Source organism: Corvus hawaiiensis, chromosome 4 (genome assembly GCF_020740725.1).
Source record: "Corvus hawaiiensis isolate bCorHaw1 chromosome 4, bCorHaw1.pri.cur, whole genome shotgun sequence".
NCBI classification, from domain to species: domain Eukaryota; kingdom Metazoa; phylum Chordata; class Aves; order Passeriformes; family Corvidae; genus Corvus; species Corvus hawaiiensis.
In genome coordinates this window covers 40,194,140-40,217,696 of record NC_063216.1, presented here as the reverse complement: position 1 = coordinate 40,217,696, position 23,557 = coordinate 40,194,140, and the positions used below count along the sequence as shown (strand labels likewise).

The 23,557-nt window shown below is 37.1% G+C and overlaps 1 protein-coding gene across 2 annotated transcripts in view; it reads left to right on the top strand.

The window, feature by feature from the left end:
* OTOGL (otogelin like) overlaps positions 1–23,557 on the top strand; it is a 94,850-nt gene that overhangs the window by 21,448 nt on the left and 49,845 nt on the right. For both annotated transcript variants that reach the window (XM_048302318.1, XM_048302319.1), the window contains exons 16-25: positions 936–1,059; positions 2,683–2,860; positions 3,790–3,914; positions 5,724–5,933; positions 6,769–6,934; positions 8,003–8,077; positions 8,613–8,665; positions 9,327–9,489; positions 12,967–13,074; positions 14,319–14,457. In XM_048302318.1, coding sequence (XP_048158275.1) covers positions 936–1,059; positions 2,683–2,860; positions 3,790–3,914; positions 5,724–5,933; positions 6,769–6,934; positions 8,003–8,077; positions 8,613–8,665; positions 9,327–9,489; positions 12,967–13,074; positions 14,319–14,457 — 1,341 coding nt within the window. The remainder of the gene's footprint in view (positions 1–935; positions 1,060–2,682; positions 2,861–3,789; positions 3,915–5,723; positions 5,934–6,768; positions 6,935–8,002; positions 8,078–8,612; positions 8,666–9,326; positions 9,490–12,966; positions 13,075–14,318; positions 14,458–23,557) is intronic.

The window sequence follows — 23,557 nt, the reverse complement described above, 5'->3', positions numbered from 1 at the left end:
CTACTATGGGACCGTCTCTCATGTCCTTCCTTCAAAAGCTTGATTATTATGAGCTGGTGCCTCTCTGCCTTTTTTGTAAGCACCTCCTTCTCCTGCATAGGTGTTGAGACAACTGTTTCTGCATTTCAGGTGGCCTCAAGCATGAAATGGTTGGTTAGGTAGCCACTGAGAAACAAGATTTCCACTGGTAATAACCCTTTGTACAACTCTAGGCACCTTGAAAAGTTTCTATATGAAAACAGAGGGGTCCCCAGGGAGCACAAGATGCTTGGTGTCAGCTAATTCTGTGTGGGTTTTTGTCCTGTATTTAAGTTCATGAATTCTGCCTGGATTGCACACTAAAATGATGTGTGTGACATAGTTTATAGGTCACCATTTTTCAACAGTCAGATATTTATAAATTATTGTAATATAATACTGGAGAATTTATATCCTTTTTGTCTGTAATCAGAGATCATCACTACATTTCATGGTGAGAAACACCTTCATGTGCGCCAAAGTTTCTTTTTCCTGCATTGCTGCATTTGTGTTCTGATTGCAGCAGCTTGGTTTAGACAGGATCTGACTCTTGATCTACCACTGCTTAATCCATCAATGAGCAGTACCCAGGGTGGCCATGCAAATACGGAATTTTGAACCCAGTATCAGTACCTGGGGACCTCTGCCCTCTTACTATAAGACCGCCATGATAACGAAAGTGCATTCTCCTGCCATATGGAGATTACACATAAGCAATGTTGTATTATGTTGTACATTTAATTTTGTGTGCTTTGTTTAATGCTTTGAGCCATAGTTTACAACTGATTTACCTGATGACAGTTCTGATATTTCCTTTCTGTATGATTGTCCCCCTGCCCCCGTTTGTTTGGTTCTGTTTTCCATGGTAATATTAACGTCATTGCCTGTTTCTGATGGTGAAACTTGTTTCTACTTAGAACTTTGACCACGCCTGCATTGAGTCTGTAACACTAGTTCTTGAAGATGATGCGAGGAACCAAGTAACCATCACAAGATATGGTCAAATCCAAACTGTCCCTAACCAAGTTTTTAATCTCAATGGTAAGAAGTGTATGGAGAATTTTACCAGACTTCACATTCTGTCCCTTATATGCTCCAAAACTTTTTAGTAATATCGGTCTGTGAAAAGGGAATTTCTTTAAACATAACTTATAAAAGGATACAATAATTTACTTCTTGGAACTTTAATAATAATTATAGAAATTTACTTTTATTGTCTGTGAAACAGTTCTTCTATATGCCCTCATTTGTTTGCATTTCTTATCTTACAGATTACCTAGAAATTCCATTCATTTTGTTTGTGTTTAGGGGGAAGGAGGTGAGAAAAAAAAAGGAGGTGAAGAGACCTTGATGATAAGGTCTAGCTTGTTTAAAGCTTTTTTGACTAAATAGAATGGAATAGAATCCATGTGCTCCATGGGATTTGTATTGGTTTCACTGCTGACTTACTTTGTGATTTCAGACAACTTATTTAACATTTTTGGAAAGGATAGTAAAATAAACCAGCCCTAAAAGCATGTTATAAAATTAAGCACTGAAGGTAGAAATTACATTGCTAAATTTTGAAACTTATTTTGACCAGTTACTGGATTTTTAGTCTCTTTCTGAAAGAGTAAAGTGAGAGTAAAGTTCTTACCCAGCCTTCAACAAAACGGAGTTTAGGGAGTCCTGTGCTGGTGGTTGCAGCTTTGTCTTTTCTTCATTGAATTTGTCCAGTCACAGTTCTTCTTTTGGCATTCACAACTTTCTGTGGAAATGAGTTTCATAGCTCTATGTTGACAGTTCTGCTTCATAATTTGATTTGTAACTCCATTTTATTTCTTTTGAATCAGTCCCTATTCACTTTCTTGCCTCTTTCCAGAGTCTGCAACAAATATAATCTATGAAAAATATTTTAGTGTCACATTCTTGATAATTGTGTGTATCTAGTAAGTCTGGTCACCTAAGGACATCTTTAAGGATTTTATCTTCTTCTCTTGGTTTATGTGCCTGAGTCTGTTTGTGTGCATGCATAGAGGCTGCTTGTGAAGGTAGATCAAGAAGATCTACTTTAAGCCTCCAGCTGCAAGTAGCCCCACAATGTATAGCAAATGAATACTGTGACAGTGAAATTTCAGTTTCCTCACATAATGGATTTGCTGGGAAGGAAAGCTGGGAATTTGATAGGGGCTCAGTTCACATACAGTCCAAGGAAGGAGCTGTACTGATGTCATGTCAATAGTGGTGAGACAGAACCTTCTATCCAAAGATTCAATACACTTTACAGAGATCCGTAAATTAGTGTTTTAATATCACTGGAGACTAAGAAACAAAGAGTTTTTTTGTCTTGTCTTCTCATTGCCAGAGGCCTGCAGTTGCATTGCCTTCTTCTAAAATAAAAAAACCAAAGAGAGGTGCACACATGGTTTCTAGATAACTCACAGGTACAGAAAGGTGTGAGATTTTTTTACTGTCAACAGTAGCTGGAATTCCTGATTTGTGTTGTTACTGGAAATAAGCTCAGATGGAGAATGGGTGAGGATATTTGTCTGATGGTGAGATTGTGCATAGTTTCTAATTTTATTTCTGAGTTTTCAAAAAAATTCTTTTTTAGTGGGTAAATCAGTACAACCTGGAAGTTGTGTTTCAGTGACTTTGTTTACCTTCTTCTTTTTCTGTGTTCAGGGGCTATTGAAATTCAGAATATATCTTCTTTCTTTGTTCAACTGAAAACTAGTTTTGGTTTGAAGATACTGTTTGCTAAAGATGGAGAAAGGATCTATGTTCAAGTTGACTTCAGATGGAAGAGAAGAACATTAGGACTATGTGGAACATACAATGGAAATTTAAGGGATGATTTTCTGTGAGTTGTGTGTTGTACATTTATATCGTGTTTAATAACAAGTGAAAAGTTTTGTTGAACATAATAATCTGATTATTTAATTTCATTAACATGCACAAACCATTAAAATGACCAATATAAAATGTCTTAATTAAAATGGTAGTCTCTTTTCAAAATATCAAAGTCACAAATTTAGGCATTCTAAGATGTTTTGCTAAGAAATTATAGAAAGCTACCACATTATTTGTAGAAGTTACTGGATGATAATATTACTTGAATGCACTTTCTTCTTTCTTGTTGCTCCCTTATCTTCAGAGCAAATACATGAGCACAGAGAAAAAGAGTGAGTGATAATAGCTGCATCATCCTCACAAGGTTCACTACTGCTCGATTTTCCTCCCCACATCAAGTTTTAATGTAAAAAAAATGTAATTCTGAACCACAGGAATATTTGAATTAGAAGGGCACACTTTCCTTACTTTTTAACCGTATTTTCTCCAAAGTTCCTCAAGCTATAATGTCACAAAACTTGTCTGGCATTAATAAATGCTTTTGAAATACTTGGTGCAAACCAACATCAAAATGCAAACAGCCCTGCTCTAGAACTCCAAAACTGGCTAACAGATCAAATTTTGACATTTCACTCCATTTATGTACTGGGATAAAGGCCAAATCTCCTCTAATGCATCTTCCCACTGATTCCAGAGTACTTGAATTAAGCATAAGTGAAGGCAGACTTTGAGAGCAGGAGCATTTTCACATGAATTAAATATTGAGGAAAAAGTTTCACATGCCCTCTCTTCTTCTGTACCTGACAGATGGAAATTCTTTTGGCACATTGACTGTTCAATGTGACTATGCATCTAAGCCTTTTTAATGAACTTCCATCCTCGCCCATGTAGTCCCTAAGGTCAGCAGGATGCTTGCAGTGTTGATCTTTTCCTTTTCAGATCTCCAGCAGGGATGATAGAAGGGACCCCACAACTTCATGCCAATGCATGGAAGGTTTCCTCAGCTTGCTCCATGCCTATCAATATTCCTGTGGTTGATCCTTGCAACGTTAATCAGCAAAATGGTATGTTTTCACATGGGAATCTGGAATTAGCTGTATCTTACTATTATGGGATAGTTTCTGTTTTCTCTGTGAAGAAGTTTCACATACATGTATTTCATGTATTTCAGCTCCAGGTTTAGATGTGCACTTTCTTTTCTTTTAATTTTCTTTTTTTTTTTGGCAAAGACCGTTCTTTCCATACGTTTAGCATGTAAATTGAAGTGAGTACTTGATAAATAAAAGATAGCTGGTCATTTAGTGCTGGATGTACTTGCTGTGAGTACTAAATTCTGCTGTCTACTACACATGTAGAGTGTTAGCTGTCTATGGTCCTGTAAATTATGCCAGTTGAGAGGAAAGATGTGATGCATGTTTGTAGATTGATAAAGAAAGTACAGGAGACAGTGTTCAGGTCAAACATCCTGTCTTTGGCTTCTTGCTGCTTGTTGTATTAAAAGTTTCTTTATCCTCCATCTATGTTCTCTGACAAAAACTGGTGCAGACAATATGAGAGCCTTGGATTTGTTCAAATTCCTGAGTAAAGATTTAGTTTTGGCTGGTTGGCATGCCTATGGCTTGTGTTGAACTTTCACTGTCTCCTTTTTGCATTGCTGTTCTTTTCAATTAATGAAGACAATGGGTAGACTGTAGTTGCCAATTCTGACAGAATGTAGTCTAATGTTTTTAGTGTTTCAGACATCAGATCTCACTAAAGATGTGGGATTTATCCATATTTAGAGCCTGTTGAAGCAAGCCTAGAATAACAATAAACCTCTAACAATGTGGGGCATTCTAAGAGTTTTTATGCTTTCCTCATGGTCTGTCTTCTAAAGCAGTATCTCTCAGTCAGATCAGCTCAGAGCCTTTGTGCCTCACCCTCAGTTCTGTGCTATCTCAGTGAAGGGGATGTTTGACATAAACATAAGCTGCTTAGAGCAGGAGGGTGAAGTGCATGACTTTCTGAGGGTCCTTTCAAGCCCGAACTTCCCCATGATCCTCTAATAATCACTGTGAAAGAGCAGTGGAGAGTGAAGTGATCCACGCCATGCTACAAGCACAGGCATCTTTTCCAGGTGTGAGATGATATTGATCTGAGGAAACTAAAAAAAATAAATTATTGTTTGTTTGATAACTTATTTTGTCAGGTTAATTTCCAGCCAAGTCAAGTTCAGTCCTTGAATCTAGTTTAGTGAGAGACTCCATAAAATGTGAAAGTCTTCTGTCAATGTGTGTACATGGAAATGAACGTGGAGGTTGATGGGTAGGGGCATTCTTTTAGCAGCAAAAGTGGCTTAAATATAATCCACACTACAGTGTTCCTTAGCTATTTTACCACTTGTGGTGGTAGTCTGTTTCAGTGGCTGGAGGGCTGGAGGAGGATTTGCTGCTGTTAGAAGGTGTATGGCCAACTTGGGATTTGCATGCCCTCAAGCTCTGCTTTGTAATACTTCCTGAGACCACGTGCCAAAAAGTACATGGCCATTGTTGATGTTAAAGCTAAATGAAATGTCAAGTAGGAAAACCATATCCCAAGCTTTGGGGACTCTTTTAATTACTCTTTTGAAATACATTATTTTGGCATTTAAATTTTCTGTGTTAGTAGAGGAAGGCATAACTTTTTTGGTATAGTTATTTTTATCTTAAGTGGAGTTTACTGTTGTGGGAGTTGCTTGTAATATCTATTTTAAACTATAGAATTTTACAGAATGACATTGAATGCAAGGATTTATTGCACAGCTGGCTATGTTTGGCTTAAATATTCCATGCTATTCATTTGACTAACTGTTATATTAAAATGGATCTGGCTAAAACAATGTCACCCTCTCTTAGCTGGGTACGCATCTCACTGTGATATCATCAACCAAGACATTTTTGCTCCCTGCCATGCGTACATCAGTCCAGGGTTATACCACCAGCTCTGCCGCTTTGACGCGTGCAAATGTGGAAGCAGCTGTTTGTGCAACGCTTTGGCGCACTATGCTTATGTCTGCGGCAAGCACGGCGTCATCGTTGACTTCAGATCCCACGTCTCTTACTGTGGTGAGTAACGTTTCTGTAATGGAATATCTTTTAGAAATGTGCAAAAGTCTAAAAATTTCATTCACTCCACAAAATACAGGGTTTGGCTTTTTCCTGGAAACTGGTATTGCACCAATGATGTACTAGGGGAGAATGATAATAGCCTTTATATTAGGCATCTGAGCTGGGGCCCCTGACCTGCCTAACAGGGAGTCCCTGCCCTTTCTGTTGGTCACAGAGAGAAATGGAATTCCTTCTTTGAACCCCTAAGTCATATGGAAGCCCCTACTAAGATAAAGTAGTTAGGGAGTGGCAGGAATGGAGACATTCCATAAGGAGCTTGGCTGGCAGGGGCTCTCTAGGGTGGGCAGAGCAGAGTGGGCAGTGATTTGACAAGTAGGATACCATAATGATTTAAAACATGGCATTTCACAGAATCTTAAAGTATCCTGAGCTGGAAGGAACTCACAAGGGTTATCCAAGTCCAACTCCTGTATTTCTGTTTCTAAGCCATACAGCAATGCCTTAGCCTTAGCTGGACCATTCTTTCTCTCTTGGATGCCTGGATTATTAGATAGATGCCCAATTTAACACATAGAAAGAATATAGTTATTTACTAAACAGACTATTCCAGTCAAAGAATTATTTTAACTCAAACCCACCTGAATCTAAACATGTCTAACTTAAGAAATTGGTAAAACAGCATGTTTTTCTCATGCTTTTCAATTAAACCCAGTGGAACAAGAGACCACTTTGATTTGCTTTTTTTGAACTTACATGATATATTGCTTTTTTTTTATTTTTTGCATTTTAAGACTATGCTGTTCTCCCTTCTTTCTCCCTCTCTTTCCTCCAGCTGTGATGTGTCATAGTGGTATGCTTTATCATCAGTGCTCTTCTTTTTGTAAACATTCCTGTGCTTCACTTTCTATGGCAAATATCTGTGCTGATGACTGTGCAGAAGGATGTAATTGTCCTGATGGGAAGTATTTTGAAGAGTCGGTCAACTTTTGTGTATCGATGTAAGTAATAAAAAAATAGAATTTATGTATGGGCATATTTTCCTCTTTCCAGCAAGATTTAAAGTAGCTTTTCTGCTATTTCCCTTAAGATGTAGACTGCCTAGAGAAGATAACAAACAATATGTGAAGATTTCTTATTCTTTCTTACTAATCAATAGTGGGGCCTCACCTGTTACTGCATGTACACACATACACTGCACTTCAGACCAGATATGTCAAACTGCTTTAGAGAAGGGTAATGAAATTTTTTTAATTCATGGGATAGCATTTTCATGTGAAAACCTTGTTAGTAACACTTAAAAAAATGAGAAGGAATCTATAAAGCAGCAATATATAAAGTAAGGGATAGTATGGAAAGAGCAGCTAGAAGTGTCTTTTTTCTGTCTCACAATACAAACCTCTTCAGTTTAATGGGAGGAAATGTTCAATGAGAGGAAATAGTTTCTGTATGTTGCATACCAAAATTTTACAGCTTATCACCGTGGGTAGTTAATTTCTGTTCGTTGCAAAATATATTTTGGAAAGATCAGTAAAGTTCATACTGTAGGGATAAAGACTGTTTCAAATTATTCAAGAGTGTGAACTAGCTTCTTACTCGCATATTTTTGCATGGTTTCTAGGTAATTCTGTTGCTGCTTCTAACCCATCTGGCTCTTATCACAGACAGAGTTAGTGGATTTTGTATAATAACTGCTCTATCTCATGATTTTAGCAACACTTTAAGCAGGAACTGCATGTTGCCATTCTACTCCCATAACTGAGAAGAAGTCCTTTCTATTAGAATAATGCACAGAAACAGCAAATTAAAAGTAGAGAGATTGAGGAAAATCCTGGCTTTGCTGAAGATGATATGAGTTTTACCACTGACTTCAATACAGTCTGACTGTCGTCTTTAAGTTTTTGTCTTTCAAAGAATACTGTACATATAAGGACTGAGTTAATGAATAATTATGTTATATGTTATTATGTGATAAGTCCTGCTTATCATAATAGCTTGATAAATAGATGGCCCTTAAATCCCATTTCATCTTGCTTTTGTATCTAAATGCATGAATATTCTTTTAACAGATCTGGCTGTCATTGTCATTACAAAGGCAAAGCCCTCCAGCCTGGAGAAATCCTTCCTATGCCAACAGGCTCCTGGTAGGTTTGAGTGCCAAGAGTTTTATTTTTCTTGTGTCACACTTTGGATGCTACTTTAAGTGGTTTGAGAATTGTTTTCATGTATATTGAAAGTTTATTGTATCAAGATTTTTTTGCACACTTAGTAAAAGGGAGTCTAGTATAAACTGGATTATGTACCTGATTATTTTAACAAAGTACCTGGAAAATTCTGTAAGCCACGGTGGATAAGGTTTTGTGTTATACTGCCTGCATCCTAAATCACCTGGCCCTCCATTCTCACGGGGATTGACATATTCACCTTTTTTTTTTTTTATTTTGCTGGAAGTTAGGAAATAATGTAGTACATAAACTATGAATTTAGGCCCTCACTACAGATCAGCAGTTAGGAAATACCAACAAAATATTGAGCAGCACTCAAGATTTTGGATTTTAATCCACTTTCTCTTCCTGATTTCTGTTGTTTAAATTAGGTTGAATTGTATAATCTTTTTTAACATGGTGACTACAAAACATTTTTCCCTTGAATAAACATGGGTTTCCTTTTCTTTTCTAGTCAATGTTTGAATGGAACAGTGAAATGTATTGAAGCCACTACAGAAAACATAGGTAATTTACAGTCTTGTCCCATATAAAAGCTGCACAAATAGAGAATTTGATATTGAATAGTACTTTGGTTTTCTCCTCATATGTATTTAAAATATGAGATACTTTACATCACAACGTATTTAAAATAGGAGGTTAGGAGCACAAATAGTCTTGGGGTTTCTTTCCTCTTTTTCTGTAGCACAAATTGTACTACTTAGTCACTTGGGAAATTAAAAGAAATAAATGATTGCATGTGACATCTAGGTCTGTGTTTTCATGGGAATACCTATAATTAGGCTCATTATCCACATTTGGAAGCCTTAAGATCTTTATTTCTAGAAACTAGATTTTTAATGTATTTCTAGTGGATTTAGAATGCCACTTGTAAGGATTTTTTCTAAGGCATTATTGCTCCATCTTTAAGAATGGACTGTGTGTCAGATCCAGGATGCATACACCCAGATGCTTAATATTACTGTTTTTTTACATTAGAACATATATTAATTTTATATCTCTGTAATATAGATTATGTTATAGACTGTTATTCAGATTGCATTTATATATGAACTGTAATGAAACCTCACTTTGTATGCAAATAAATGGACTGTGAACAATAACAAATAGAAAACTTTCAGCATAAAAGAACAGTTGATTTTATCTAACCTGCATTTTGCATTTGAAGTTCACATATGCCCTGAAGGAAAAATCTACTATGACTGCAGATCTCCTGTGCCTGGGTTGCCAGCAGCGGGTGTGAATTGTGGGATCTCTTGTGCAAACCTTGCCATGAACTTCTCCTGTGTCCCATCACCACCCTGTGCAAGTGGCTGCATTTGCCCCCCTGGGTAAGCTTTGATGGAACAACCTGGAGCACAAGCCAAGTACATATTTTCCACAGCTCAACTCTGCATATTTTTTTTGCTTTTTAAATACCAGTGGTATCACACCTCTAATTTTGAAACTATTGTTCTGTAAATTGTCGCAGACACACAGTAACAGCTAAAAGGCCATCAGCTATCCAGCTTTCTCCCAGTCCAACTGGCTGCTATTTGGGACTGTCTGGACAGGAGGTGATTTCCACCACTTGCAGAGTATAGTTTATTTGAATGGGAAAGCAAACGTGACAAAAAATTTTGATGAAAACCATTTGTGCTCCTGCTTATTGCTGCCCAAGTCATTTTCTTACCTAAATTTCAACTCAGGCTTGCAATGTTGATGCCCAGCCTGGGGCAGGGAGGGCAGGTTTCTGCCCTATTTCCCCTCATTCTTCTTTTTTTGTTTTCTCAGCTTGTGCATTTGTATTTGGTGCCTGGAAACAGTCTGCTGAGATTGGCAAGTGTCAAACCCAAGCATAAAATCTAAACACTTCTGTTGTAGTTTGTGTCAGGAGCAACCACCACTCACTTCCTCCATTTGTTTCCATTCCCTCCCCTGACACCTCCTGCATGCACTTGCAGATTGAGGAGTCAAATATGCTGTGCAAATTGCTGTAATTGCTGCTCATCTCAGGTGGAGTGCTCCCTTTTTTTTCTCAGCTTTCCATTTTATTTCACCGTGTGTGTAGCCAGTGGTCTCTTGACAGTGTATCAGTTGTGCACAGATCAGAGTATAAATGAGACCGTCACCAGTCCCCTTCCAGCACCTTGTCATGTTCATAGATGACTAAGTGCTGGTGGAGGTACAGATTTCATGCATAGCTATTTAAGATTTCACTAGTTCTTGCCTGGTAATCTGTAGTCCTCCAAAATCTCTACCTCAACTGAGAAGGTAGCTTTCAGAACCATTAGTGTTATAGGAATAAAAAATTATTTTTAACACAAAAAGTGCATGAATTTTTAGAAGTAATAAACTAGTAAATTTTTGCTGAAATATCGCCATGAAATGTTTGCATGAAAATAAACTAGCAGTATTGACATGAAAGTTAATTTGAAAATTAGAAGAAATTAAAATAAAAGTTAAAAAACAGAGCTAAAGTCTTGCTCTCACAGTCATAGCATTTCAAACTGAGTATTATTTGATTGTTTTCTGAAATATAAATGATAACAGGAGTACAAACAAGACAATTTCTAAATTTCTCTCAAATGGTAGAGTAAAACACATGAATTATTTTTATTACATAAGAGAATAAACACACTTTTTGCTATTAGGTTGAAAAGTAAGTGTATAATATTTAGTACGGTTAGTAATGTCTTTGTTGTTAAATTGTACTAAATTATGCCTTTCAGGCTCATGGTTCCAGAAAGTGAGTATGGTTTTAGCTAAGAAGGGGCCAGCTGTATTATCTTAAAAATTAGTTTAAGAAGGTCTCTTTTTTTATGCAAGAAAATGTTAAGCATATATCTCCTGTTATTAAATCTAAGTGGACAAGTCATTAAAAACTTGTTTTGAGACATTTTACTGTAATGTAGTTTTTAAAATTCTCTTAAGTTGGCATTCTTCTCTTTGGTTCTCCTTTGCCACCTTATTTCTACCACTACCCATTGTTTGACTGAATGATCTAAGAATTTGGGGTGGAATCTTGAATTCTCCTGGAGTCTGGCACCTTATTCTAGCATCCTGGGTATTTATGGTGCTTATAAAGTAGAGCAGTTTGTGCGTGGTATTGAAACCCTTTTCTTTGGAAACCCATGAAAGGATGGGCTCTCGTATGCAAAAAATGGTCTTCCTAAAGTAAAAATGGTTTACATTTTCTGTTGTTAAAGCTCTTGCACAACAGCTTTTCATTCTTTTAGTCAGTAGTTGAAGAGGTGATAAAAGAATTAGAAACACTGAAAGTCTCTGGTATACTTTAAAAATTGAATAATATAACAGCCCATGACAGTAAATGACACTAAATTCATCACCCAAAGATACACTGAAAGTCACCCTTACACTGAGCTAGAGATATGGAGCTAAACTGAGTTGCAGAAGCACAGAGTGGTACGGAAAAGGACCTCATGGGGCTAAGTTAATCTCCTATCTTTAGGCAGCACCAGCAATACCGATGTTATTCTTGGGAGACTTTTTGCTTCTATTGACAGAGACTAAGTACCATCCCAAGCCATCTGTTCTGATGCTTTCCCATCCTTAAGAAGTTTTCTGAACACTTGACTCTTACTTAAAGCTGATTGCTGTTTAATGAACTAGTAATGGGCTGAAGAAAACTCTAAGCTGTATATTCCTTTCAACTTCCAGTGAAACAATCTCAAGATTGTACTTTGAGCCACATGTCATGATGAAACGTTGTGTCAGCAACATTTTTTGTTGTAACTGCTGGACTCTGCCTAGCAGGCTGCTGCTGCCTGACAGCTCAGCGAGGGTTTCCTAGGGCCATGCGATCAGTGGCATCCTGGAGTCCATTTCGGACAGCCCTGCGATCTGGCTCCGGCAGCCAGCAGCGTTACAACGCAGTGAATGGTAAAGAAGGTAGAGAAGGGTCTCTCACGAGGGTTTGAGATGGCTTTAATCACACCTTGTCCCCACGATATTCAGAGGTAGAGAGACAACGTGGTCTGGGTGTCGGATGGTTTTGTCAGGGGCCCAGGGGCGGTCCCTGGGCGGGGTTGGGGTACAGGAACAAATAGGGTGAAACCGAGGGAGTGGCCAAGGCTAGGGAGGGAACAGGGGGAACATACAGAATCAGGGGGTTAACGGGCTACCACAATTTTTGTTATAAAAGTTAACATTGCTAAATAGGTGGAAATGAGATAGCAAAAATGTGGTTGACCATATCTCTGGGTCACTTACTGATCTAATTAGATTTGACACTTTTTGCATTAAATGCCTGTTTTTCTTAACCTTGCTTGTTTCAGCTTCCCTTGTGTAGGCAAGTAACCTCCATCACTGTGCTTCATAAAGTGTGCAACAGGTGCCATAGGCCAGCTCACTGTTCTGCACTCAGAACAGGACAGGTGCTGTCTGTGCAGAGGAGCAGACACACCAGTCCAGCTGCTTTCCTGGCACAGCAGGACAAGAAAGCAGCAGAGAGGGAAGGGCAATCTGGCTGCCAGCTCAGCCACTCGCATGGTACCCAGATGCTCTGCAGTTTTCAGAGAGAAATACCTACACTAGCTACACTCCTGCATGGGAGTTGCTGCCCACATCAACATATCCCTTTCCAGATAGAAGGAGAGCTGCAGCAGTGAGCTTGGCAAGGTCTCCAGCTGTGCACAGTGGAGATCATTTGATTTGGACAGCTTTTGCTGAGGGAACAATTTTCCTTGGCTGGATGGAAGACTGGTTTGGTTGGCCTTGCTGGGGTTTCAACAATTCACTACACATTCAGTTATATTGATCTTCTTGTGGATTTACTCTTTCATCTTAATAATTCTTTTATTTTGAAGGATGGCTGAGCACAGAGGGAAATGTTATATTCCTGAAAGTTGCCCATGCACCTGGAAAGACAGGGAGTTTCTGTCAGGAGAAGTGATAGCTACTCCGTGTTACACCTGGTGAGTTCATTTGCATACTTTCAAATCGTCTGGATCTAGACCCAAAGTGAAACTGATACAGAAAATGTACTTTGAAAATCAAAACTATATATGCTTGTTTATAGATAGTTACAGGATATAGCTTTCATTAGGCTTACTGATAGACTTGGTTAAGTAGGAAGCCTTTGGAGTGAGTGCCTTTTCAGATCTAAAAAGGAAGCTGAAGGTATCCAAGTTAAAAAGCAGTCAAGAAGAAATGCTTAATTCCACACATATTTGCTAGTCTCTGAAATGAAGACATGTGGCATTTTGCAGAGTAGAATATCATGAAAGACAACCAAGGAGAAAAAGAGAGATATTAAATGTATGACAGCAGTAAATAGTCTGTTTCTTTGAGAACTGGATGGTTTGCAGTGTAATTTACCAGTTACTATGAGTGACTGTATAGGGAGAACATGAGCAAATTGAAAAAAAAATTCCATTAGAATTGAAAAATGAGCTAGCACCCAGCATATTTTTAAAGGAGATTTACCTGATTCATGCGGGCACAAAACAGTTCTTCATCCACGCTAATTTGGTAGTCAAAATATCTATGTTCAGTTAAGTGTGTATTTAATAATGAAAAAAAATTGGCATGGCAGCTTTTGATCAGTTAAAAACTGCACTGGCAAATCAACTGAGCATTTACACGTACACAAAGCAAAAATAGAGGATGCCAGTACTACTTTCATACAAGTTTGTGTGAGCCACTGAATGTAGCTGACAGGAAAAATAATCTTGCAAAATATCAGTGTTAATTTCTTAAACTCATTCCATATATGTCTGATACCCTGAAATCCTACAGGTAGCACTTGAAGTATTTTCCTTCGAAAATTTGCAGACCTTTATCAAAATTTAGAAAAAATAGACGATTGGTGTCTTATGAAGGAGCATGTTGTGGCATTGTGCCTTATTTATATTGGAGACAGTGATGGAAATATTTGCATAAGCCATGCAAAGTTTGAGATTTTGTATTTATTTTTAATGCATTTTTATTGTACGTATGGGCTGATGGCAAAATGTTCAACACTTTTTTTGCCATGGCATCACCAGTATTTTCAGAAGCAATCCACAGTATAGCTCTCTGTTTCAAGGTCTGAGAATTTTATTCTATTAATGAATTTCTGTATGATTTGAAATAAAGACCACAAGAAAACATTTTCTTGAAAATATACAGCAAATGACTGCCATTACGAGGAGATACTGATTTTTAGTTTTCCTTGCAGTGTTTGTCGGAGAGGCGTCTTCAACTGCACCAGTTACCCCTGTCCCGCTGTGTGCACCGTCTATGGAGACCGACACTATTACACCTTTGATGGACTGGAGTATGATTATGTCAGCGACTGCCAAACTTACCTGCTAAAGGTAAGAGGATTGGTCGTAAGTTTTCTTGTGTCCATGAGGCAACAAATATTTTGAACATCAAGAGTTTAGCTATAGAAACAAACATTAAGAAAGCAGATGTAGAACAGATGTGAAAGAAGAATCTGTAAATGACATTTTGTGCTCATCTGTTTGAAAATGGTACCTGGGCGTGTTCTTGCATATCTATGTGGTTTAGAGAAAAAGAAAAATCAATGTTTTCTGGTTTAGCTTAACCATGCTTTTGTCACATGAACAAAGAATATCACTATAGAAACTGCTAGAAGTAGGTATAAGCTATAGATTTATTTAATAATTATCTATGAGCCCTTCTTGGCCTAGGGCTAATGATGACCTCAGGCTGCTTGAAATTCTTCTTGAACATGATCTGCATGAGATCTGGTTTGTATGTGTTTAATAATATCAAACACAATGATTTCATAATTCAACAATGAAATCATTCATTGAAATTGTCTGGCAGCTACATGCTAATGTTCCTCATAGCACACATTTAGAGTACATTGCTAGCTTTTTGTTTAAAAATACCATTACTGACATTAAAAAATATAGTCTTTTACTAAAACCACTATTGTTTATTACAATTGTTGCTATTTTAAGACTGTCTTCTCAGTTACAGTAGTATGTTTAGAAGAATACTCATTTTCCTGACTGTCTAACCTTAAGAATGAAGCGTAGTTTCTCAACAAGAACTACTGCAAATAGTTTATTTCAAGTATGCTTTAGTAGAGTATTCACAGCTGTGAAATAAAATACATTGGTTCCAGATTTTTGAGTGTGTTTAAAAAGTAAATAGAGAGATTTGAAAAAGATAATAATACCTCATAGCAAACTCCTGGCATGTATCATATATGATAAAAGAGCTCTTATTCTTAGAGATACGTGAACCTTTGTACAAGCCTTCCTCCTTTAAGATGCAAAAAATACAGGTTACTTTACCTGTAAAATCATCTTGCCGGTATGATGATGTGGAAAGGTGGGTTGTAATTTCTTAATTCTTGTGCCATTCATTAAGAGAGGTTTGTAAAACAAATCTATGCTGCTTTTTCAAACTTCAGTATGATACTGGAATGTTTGGCTTTTACAATCAAATATCACCTGTCACTCTGCTGTGTAAGAAAGAACCTATCTGGAAGCAAACCATGGGGAGCATTTGGCGTCCAAGAATAAAGCTGACAGCCAGATAATAAGGCATGTGGCACACAGCCAATGGGCCATTCTTCAGGTGAACATGACACAAATAATGAAAATGCTGCCTACATAGATCTGCTTTTCAGAGTTCTCAGACTTTTTCCAGCTTTTCAAGCTTTATTTTTTTCCCAAACTCATTTAAGGTGAGAAACTATGCCTCGTTTATCAGTGTAGATCATGTAAACACTTCATTTTGCTAGTCGAAATATGAATGATAAAGTCAAACAGTTTCTTACTTTAAAATATTTAAGTATCTTTTTTCTTCCATTTTCTTGCTTATTGTCTTATTTTATTGTCTTTGATGATGCTACATTCTTCCCCCAAGAAAAGGGATTATTTTTCTGGCAAACTTTTTACTAGTTGCCATCTGTTTCTTCCACTTACTTATTTCATAGACTTCTGCTTTTATAGTAAAATTGATGTCTTTCTATGACAAGTGTTGGCCTTTTTCTCTCTTTGTGGTGGTTTTTAGTCCTGCAGCTCAGCATTTTCATTAAGGCTTGTAAGGTCAGTGCACTTGGAGCCCCTCAGACATGTTCTCTTCTGTGAAGAAGATAATTTTTCCTCAGAAAAATTAATAGTAATATTTCTCAGAAAAAATATTTTACCTGCTTTGGGGCAGACTTCAAGCAAGAGTTTAGAGGGATAAATTACCCATCAGAATATTCTCAAATGAGAAGGAGCTCTGTTGCAATGCTCATCTGCCTTTTAAAAAACACTCCAAACTCCCCACTGAAGTATTTCCACTAACTTTAGTAGGTTGTCAAGGAAGTCCTAAAGCACAGAAAAGGATGGACTCTTTTGTTCCTATATCCTGAAAGATGAAGGTCAGCTTAACTAAGTTCTTATCCTCAAGTATTCCTATTTAATAGATTAGTATTAACTTCAAAATATGCAATAAAAATATTTTCTCTTCTTTTCACCTGCCATTGGGGGTTTGAGCATTTTAAAGTCACCATTTTAAGCTTTTTTGATGTAATGATGAAAGCTCTTTTAAAGCCAAAGTTGGAGGATTATGAAAGCAACAACCATTTGAGCCATTTGATCAAATAATTGAAGCATTATGCCAATTAGAAGTGCAGATGTAACTCTTTTGGGTCAGGAGACATTACATGAGAGACCATTTGTTAAATTCATTTAACAAAACATGCATCATCTCAGGAACCACTGGGAACAGTTTCCCAAATGATTCTGCTGTTGCTGACATGTCCTGAGAGCTAGATACCTGGACTGCCCTGGGGAGTAGAGCCAGGGAACTCTTTTCTTGCATTCCCCGTCTTTTGTAACTTGAAGCAAGTTCAAAGCTCTTAGTTAATAATACTTTTTATTAGCGTGCTTAATACAGAGCTTGGCTGATGTACTGATAATCTTTTAGCCATTACTTGCTGATATATTTATCTTGACTGGTAAATTATTTACATGATGGCTGGGCATAAACTGGAGCAATCACACAGAAAGCAGCAATTTTCAATTACTCATTTGACACATCTGAGGAGTCAGAAGTAGCATTTATCCTATTCTCCCTTATTGAATATCTGTAATATTTTGTGCAGCTTTTTTTCAACATCATTTGTGCCAGGTAGCCAGACTGTAGATCCATGAAATTTGCAAATCTGTAGAATTAAATATTTTCTATGGTCTCTCTCATTATTTATTTCTTGTAAAATAATACATTTTAAAAATAATTATTTGTAAAATAAATACATTCTTCTTGCTGTTAGTCACCCTACAGTGGAATTGAAGCCGCAGGTGCATGGTTAATCAACGTTGTCAAGCTGACTATTCACAGTTAAGAGAAATAGTTTCTTTTAACAGATTTTGAAGATTTAATGGGAAAATAAATAATGTTGAATTTGAAATTACAAATGTTTAAAATTGGACACCAGACTCTAAAAGTAATTTCCATTTTTTCAGGGAATAAAGCAGTGCATGGGGTTTCAGTCAGAATACCTTTAATTTTTTAATTAACATATTTAATCCTCAAGTCACATTCTAGCATGTAGTTTCATGAGTAAATGATGTACCAAAATATTTCCACCTAAAACACTTGTCAAATTGTTTATAGCAGCAGTAACTGTGTAAGTGTAGAAATAATGATGTGTTGCGTGAAAATTTGTGTCCAAAAAAGAGGGAGACTACATTTCAGTGAAAACACTGTTTACTGTGAATAGTTTGCCCTGCTCTAGTTGCAAAGAATACCAACAGTTTGCTTTTCATCAGGCCCATGATTTCAGATGAAACCTTTCTGGATGCCCTCTTTTTTCTGAGTCTCTGGAAGATCTGTAAGGGTCAATAGCAAGCTCCCTCTGGGAAACATCCCTTTCCATCTTGTCTTCATCTGTACCTGTTTTTCTATTTGTTCTATTCCTTCTGTGAGCAAAAGATCTGATTACATTTGGCAATGGATTTATGCTCTGGTTCCATTTTCTTCAGATCAATGACTTCAGACTCAATTACCTCCACATGCCTTTCCGCCTCCTCCACCTGATTCTCCAGACCATTAAATTATGCAGTGAATGAATCACTTTTATTCTCCAACAAAGGAAAGATTTCTTTCAATTTGTGCAGATTAGCATGGAGGGCTTCCAGAAAAGGCTTGGGGAAACGTTTCTTACCATGAGAATGGCAATTTGGAGATTGTGTATGCATAGTGTGATTCAAAATTTGGATTCTCTTTCTGAGAACTTTGCCATTTAGTGACCTTTTGTCTTGAATTTCTGATTTCGGGTTAGTGTTCATCACCCAACAGCCCTTTGGCTATATGACCCCAAAATGTTTTATTGTTGTCTGAAAAGGCAGTTCACTGTAAGAGAGGCTGCCTGAGTTGAAGCACCTCTGGTGGGTACAGCTTCATGGTCTGTTGATCCAGCACAGTACAGGATGAGGAAAACCCAGCATGATGTGCTGCTGTTTCAGAGCTGTGGTGGCAGCAGTAACCCCCAGCCCTTCTCTGTGTTTGAAGGGGTGGGATGCTTGGGCCAGTCCCCTGGAGGTGCTGCTTAGCAGTTTATGGCCTCTGACTCTGGGTGTTGGTGAGCTATGAGAACTGTGAATTAAATTTGCTCTGATTTAGGTTAGGATATGAGTTGTTGGGTTTTTTTTCTGAATGTATAAAAACTAAACTTCAGCAGTGTAAATGAACACACTTAACATTTTTATTTTGAAAAACATAAAAGCTTTGTGCACATACCAGCTTTCTAGTTCCTGCAATCGTGTGCCGGAGCTCTTGTCCTTTATTTCCTGTTGCACTTTATCATTACCACCAACAGTGATAAAATATTAACATTTATAATGCACTTATTAATAAAACAAGACTAACAGGTCTCATATAAACACATATAAATACATGCTTAGATATTAAAACTAACACCACCAACTCTGATGCTGATTTGTAATTCAGAATAGTTCATGTTGCAGAATGTGTCACTTGGAAACAAATATTCAAATGTTCCCAAATCTTCAGTCTGCAGAAGGTCTCATTTTTAATTAGAAAGGGATTGCAGTAATATGACCTGTGCAAAAGCTAAATATGGTACATGAGGAGGCAAAGTCAAGTAAATGAAACAAAAGGAAATCTGCTTTAAAAGATTTTTTCTCAAACCTTTTAATATAGTTCTCTTAAAAAAAAATCAAAACTTTTTCAGTGATCTCTCTCCAGTGTTTTCAAAATTAAGAAACACTGAGTTAGAACAAGGTTCTATTTTAAGTAGATAAAATATTCACGGTCATGTGTTTTCATTATTATCTGTATATTTTAAAAAAAGTATTCAGACTTTATTGTTGCAAACCTTCAGAAGACACAACAGCTCTATATTGCAGTAAAATCTGCTAGAAAAAAACCCCAATGTATAAAGAAAATATATCATGATATGTTTTTCCTATTGCTTGTATATATACGTATGTGTATGTATACATAATTGTAATGCATCTTTTTGGAGTTGAGAGTTTATTCTGCCTGAGGTGTATCCTTTTCAGAAGTCACTTTTAAAGAAATAGGAAAGAGTTATCATGGATGCATTAACAAACATCTGGAAGTTGTTTGAGGATGAGTCAGAAGCTAGAATAATCTCAGTCTTCTTGAATTTTCATCAGTGAATCTACTCAGTCATGTTGCTCTCCTCCATTTCTACTCAACTGTGCTTCAAAGCTAGAAATAGATCATATCTTACAAGTGTACTGAAAGCTTCTTTGCCGTATTTTGAGTGAAAATAATCTGCAGCCATGTAGAAGATGTGAAGGAAAATTAATGTGCATTTGCATGAGCAATTTAGCTCTCAGGTTCTTAGTTCCTAAATGGGTTTTTTGGTTCTTTTTTTTTAATAGCTGAATAAAAATCTATAATATCAGTGGAAAAAAAAGTGCTACTACTATTCCTTTCCTCTCTTTTTTCTCCTGTGTAAGAGGATCACCCACTGTCTTTCCTATAACATTTTTCCCAACTTTCATGTGGATTTCTTCCCAAACTGAGACAGTGTGTTTCAGTGCCATCTGTTGACTCCAAGCAATATTGCTCTGTTGTTTTAATAGCTATGGGGAAGAACATTTGCTGATACAAATTAGTACAGGATGCAAAACCAGGGATCGAATAAAGTGACATGGACTGTACATATAATTTTGAAAAGGTAAAGAAGAAATTAGTGCACCAGCAAAGCAAAGGAAGCCTTTCAATAAGAGATGGTTCTTAGTGTAAATTAAAATAATTTTTGCATACTTAATGTGTTTTCACTGATTATCTGGAGATCAGGTCCATAGTAAAATGGCACAGGAAACTAATAGAGCAAGAACATGTTGATGCCAAGGCATTTCTCTGCTCTCCAAAATCACTTAAATATTTATGCCCAAAGAAATCTGGGCTATCACTAAATCTGGGCTAAGATGTTTTACTTCTCCGAGATCAAGCTCACTAGAAGTAATTTCAAATGTTAACTTCCTTCAGAAGAAACTCGGAGCCAATAAACCACAACCAAACAAATTCTTACTTTCCATAAAATCTCCTGAAATGTTAGGTCTGAACAGAGCTAAGGAATCTCTCTAAAAATATGTAGGAAGGAGAAAGCAAATTCTACTTTTTAAACTAGTGTATATTTTTTTCAGTATGTTTAGAGCTTTTTGCCCTTCTTTTTTATGTCTATATATGAAAACATCTAAAGCATCATTAAAGCAAAAGGAAGATAGACCTAATCTATCTCTATTCCATTCCCAGGATGTCCTCATATGCCTTTATGGCCACCCTAGTTTGCAATTTAGTGTATTGTAAGGAATAAACCAAAGATAAGGGGTAAATCAGGATATTAAGAATGGAAAATAATGAGTCTTTACACTGAACAGTTAGAGAAATTTTAATGAAACTTTCAAAGAAATAAATACAGCCACTTTTCAATTGTCTTCTCCCAGGCTGCATTTTGACAATGTAAGCACACTACACAACATTGTTAGTGGTTAAAAGGGATAGAAAATTTTTAATAGGATATTGAAATAGAAAGTTTCTAACAAAAATAAACTGTAGCATTCCCAAGCACTGCTAAAAAAAAAAACAACAAACAGAAAAAAACCAGAAAAAGGAAAGCAGTGCTTTGCTTTTTCTACTAGGAAGAAATATGGAAAAAAGTGCAGTGAAGTCTAGAAAAAGAATGTCCTGAGAAGTGGGACTGACAATGAGCTTTTGACTGACTGCCCAGAGCTGTGACTCTGTCTCTTCTGTTGCTTGGCAACTCCATGTTATCACAAAGAAACTGATATTAAGTTGGAACGGGCTGGATATGGTAATTTACGTGGGAAGATACTCTTGCAGTGGGAAAACCATTTTATTTCAAGTTTCTGTCAGCGTAAGTAGGTTTCACATGATGAACTGTAGTACATCCCCTGCTGGGTGCATTTTACCTAAAAAGGTAAAGAGTGACTCTGCCTTGGAAAGAGGCTGTGCAGAAAAAAAACAAAACCAAAAAAAACCCCACCTTGTTATTCATTAGACCTGCTCCTAGTATCTACTCAGGTATTTCTTCTAGTGGTAGTAACAAAAGCTTGTTTTCATATTTGTTTGGATTTAGTGCAGATTAGAGAGATGGAACTCGATCATTATCATTTATACCATCACATTCTCTAAGATCTCTTGAGATTTGCCTAAGACCTCACTGTCTTATATAAACATCAGATGATCCTCGCCTAATCTGAATAGTCCTTTCTTTTGCATTGGTATTAGTTAAGTGTTAAGTTTCAATTGCACTTTATTTCTTCTTTATTGAAAGAAGAGACTGCATGTGAAGCAGATACAGAATAATTTGAAGACTGTGATAGAAACTGTCTTTCAAGTTTGAATTTGTCTAGTACTGTATGGCTGGGAAAGGTGTCTATTGAGGTATATGGAGAGAATGGCAAGAGTATATATGTAAAGCAAATAATTTTGTGAAAGCTTAGAGCCATAAGAGACATGTAATGCATAATGATATTTTTATGTTTGTGTTTAGGTCTAAGATTTAATTTGAAAAAGAGAAAGCACAGAAGATTCAGGATTTAATGCAAAACCCCTTTTTCTTAAATGTCTGGTTTACTCATAAGTCTACTGAACTACTACCACAGTCTCTCTGCATTTCCATCCTGCATCATTTCTAGTAATTTAACCATCATGCAGTCCTAAAGTAAGGAAGTACTGCACATGTCTTCAGGACTCCCTGTTCTGCCTTTGGTCAGCAAAACACTTCCTGGCTCCAGGCTTCTCTGTACTTCAGAGTTAACTTGAAATATAACTCAGCTCATGCCCTTGGCTCAAATCCCAACCATACACAAAAACTTCTGACTTGAGTATGTTGATGCTGTTCAGATGAAGGGATTGGCCTGGACTGCCAGAAGGCACAGGCAGCAGCTTCAATTAGCATAGCTAATACAGCTACCCGCTGCTGCCTCAAGGACTTGTCTTCATTGCCAAAAAAGGTGTATTTCTACTGTGGGATAATTAGCCTGATTAAACTACCCTTATTTAAAATCAAGCTCTTAATTTCTTTTCTTATGGGGAAGACATTGCTTCCCTATTAACTCTGAGTGTCCCTTTTTGCTAAGACTAAGCTAACTGAAGAGAAATGAACTGTGCCATGAAAAGAGCCCACAGTGTCATCGGCATCAAATAGACCTAGAGACTGCAAGCAAAGTCCTTGTCTGCACTGAGCCATGGTGGGGAGGTAGCTTGCTTTCTTGCTTTCCAGTTGGCCAGCACAGAATGTATCAGCTTGCATCCTATCTAGCAAACTAATGAGATTGTCTCCTTTTTAATTTACCACATCACATCCAATAAATCAAAAAATGCTCTGGGCTGTTATCTGACTTGGAGGGGAACAATTGTTGTACTGACTCCAGCAGCAAGCCTGGCTTAATTAAAACATAGTGTATTTCCCAATAAGGTAGTGACCAATTTTATTTTGAGTGCAACCTAAAACAACTTTACAACAGAATGGAACAGATGAACTTTGCTTTACCTTGAAGCTTTTGATACTTTTAAACTGAGTTCCCTTGCTAAATCATGGAGATCTGATTTCCTACACCCCCTTACCACTAAGCAGTTAGTGAATAATTTTACCCACTGTAAATGTTGTCTTCCAAGCTAACTGCTGACAAATACCATCTGTTTCCTAAGCCCTGGCATTAGGGTAACATAGAGCTTGCAGGCAGTCTCCCACAGCTTGTGTTCATTGCATTCACAAGCACTCGCCTGCTGTAGAGTGTTTTCTATGCCAGGTAGCAGCATCCTCTGGATTGTGGGCTATGCTAGGCTAAAGGCAGCAAAACTGTAGCACCTCCTCCGTGTGGCAAAAAAGTACCTCTACACTTTCCATCATCTGGGGTTGGGTTTGTTTTTGATTTTAGATTGAAAGTGTTCTTTAAAGAGTTTGGTCACTGTGACTTC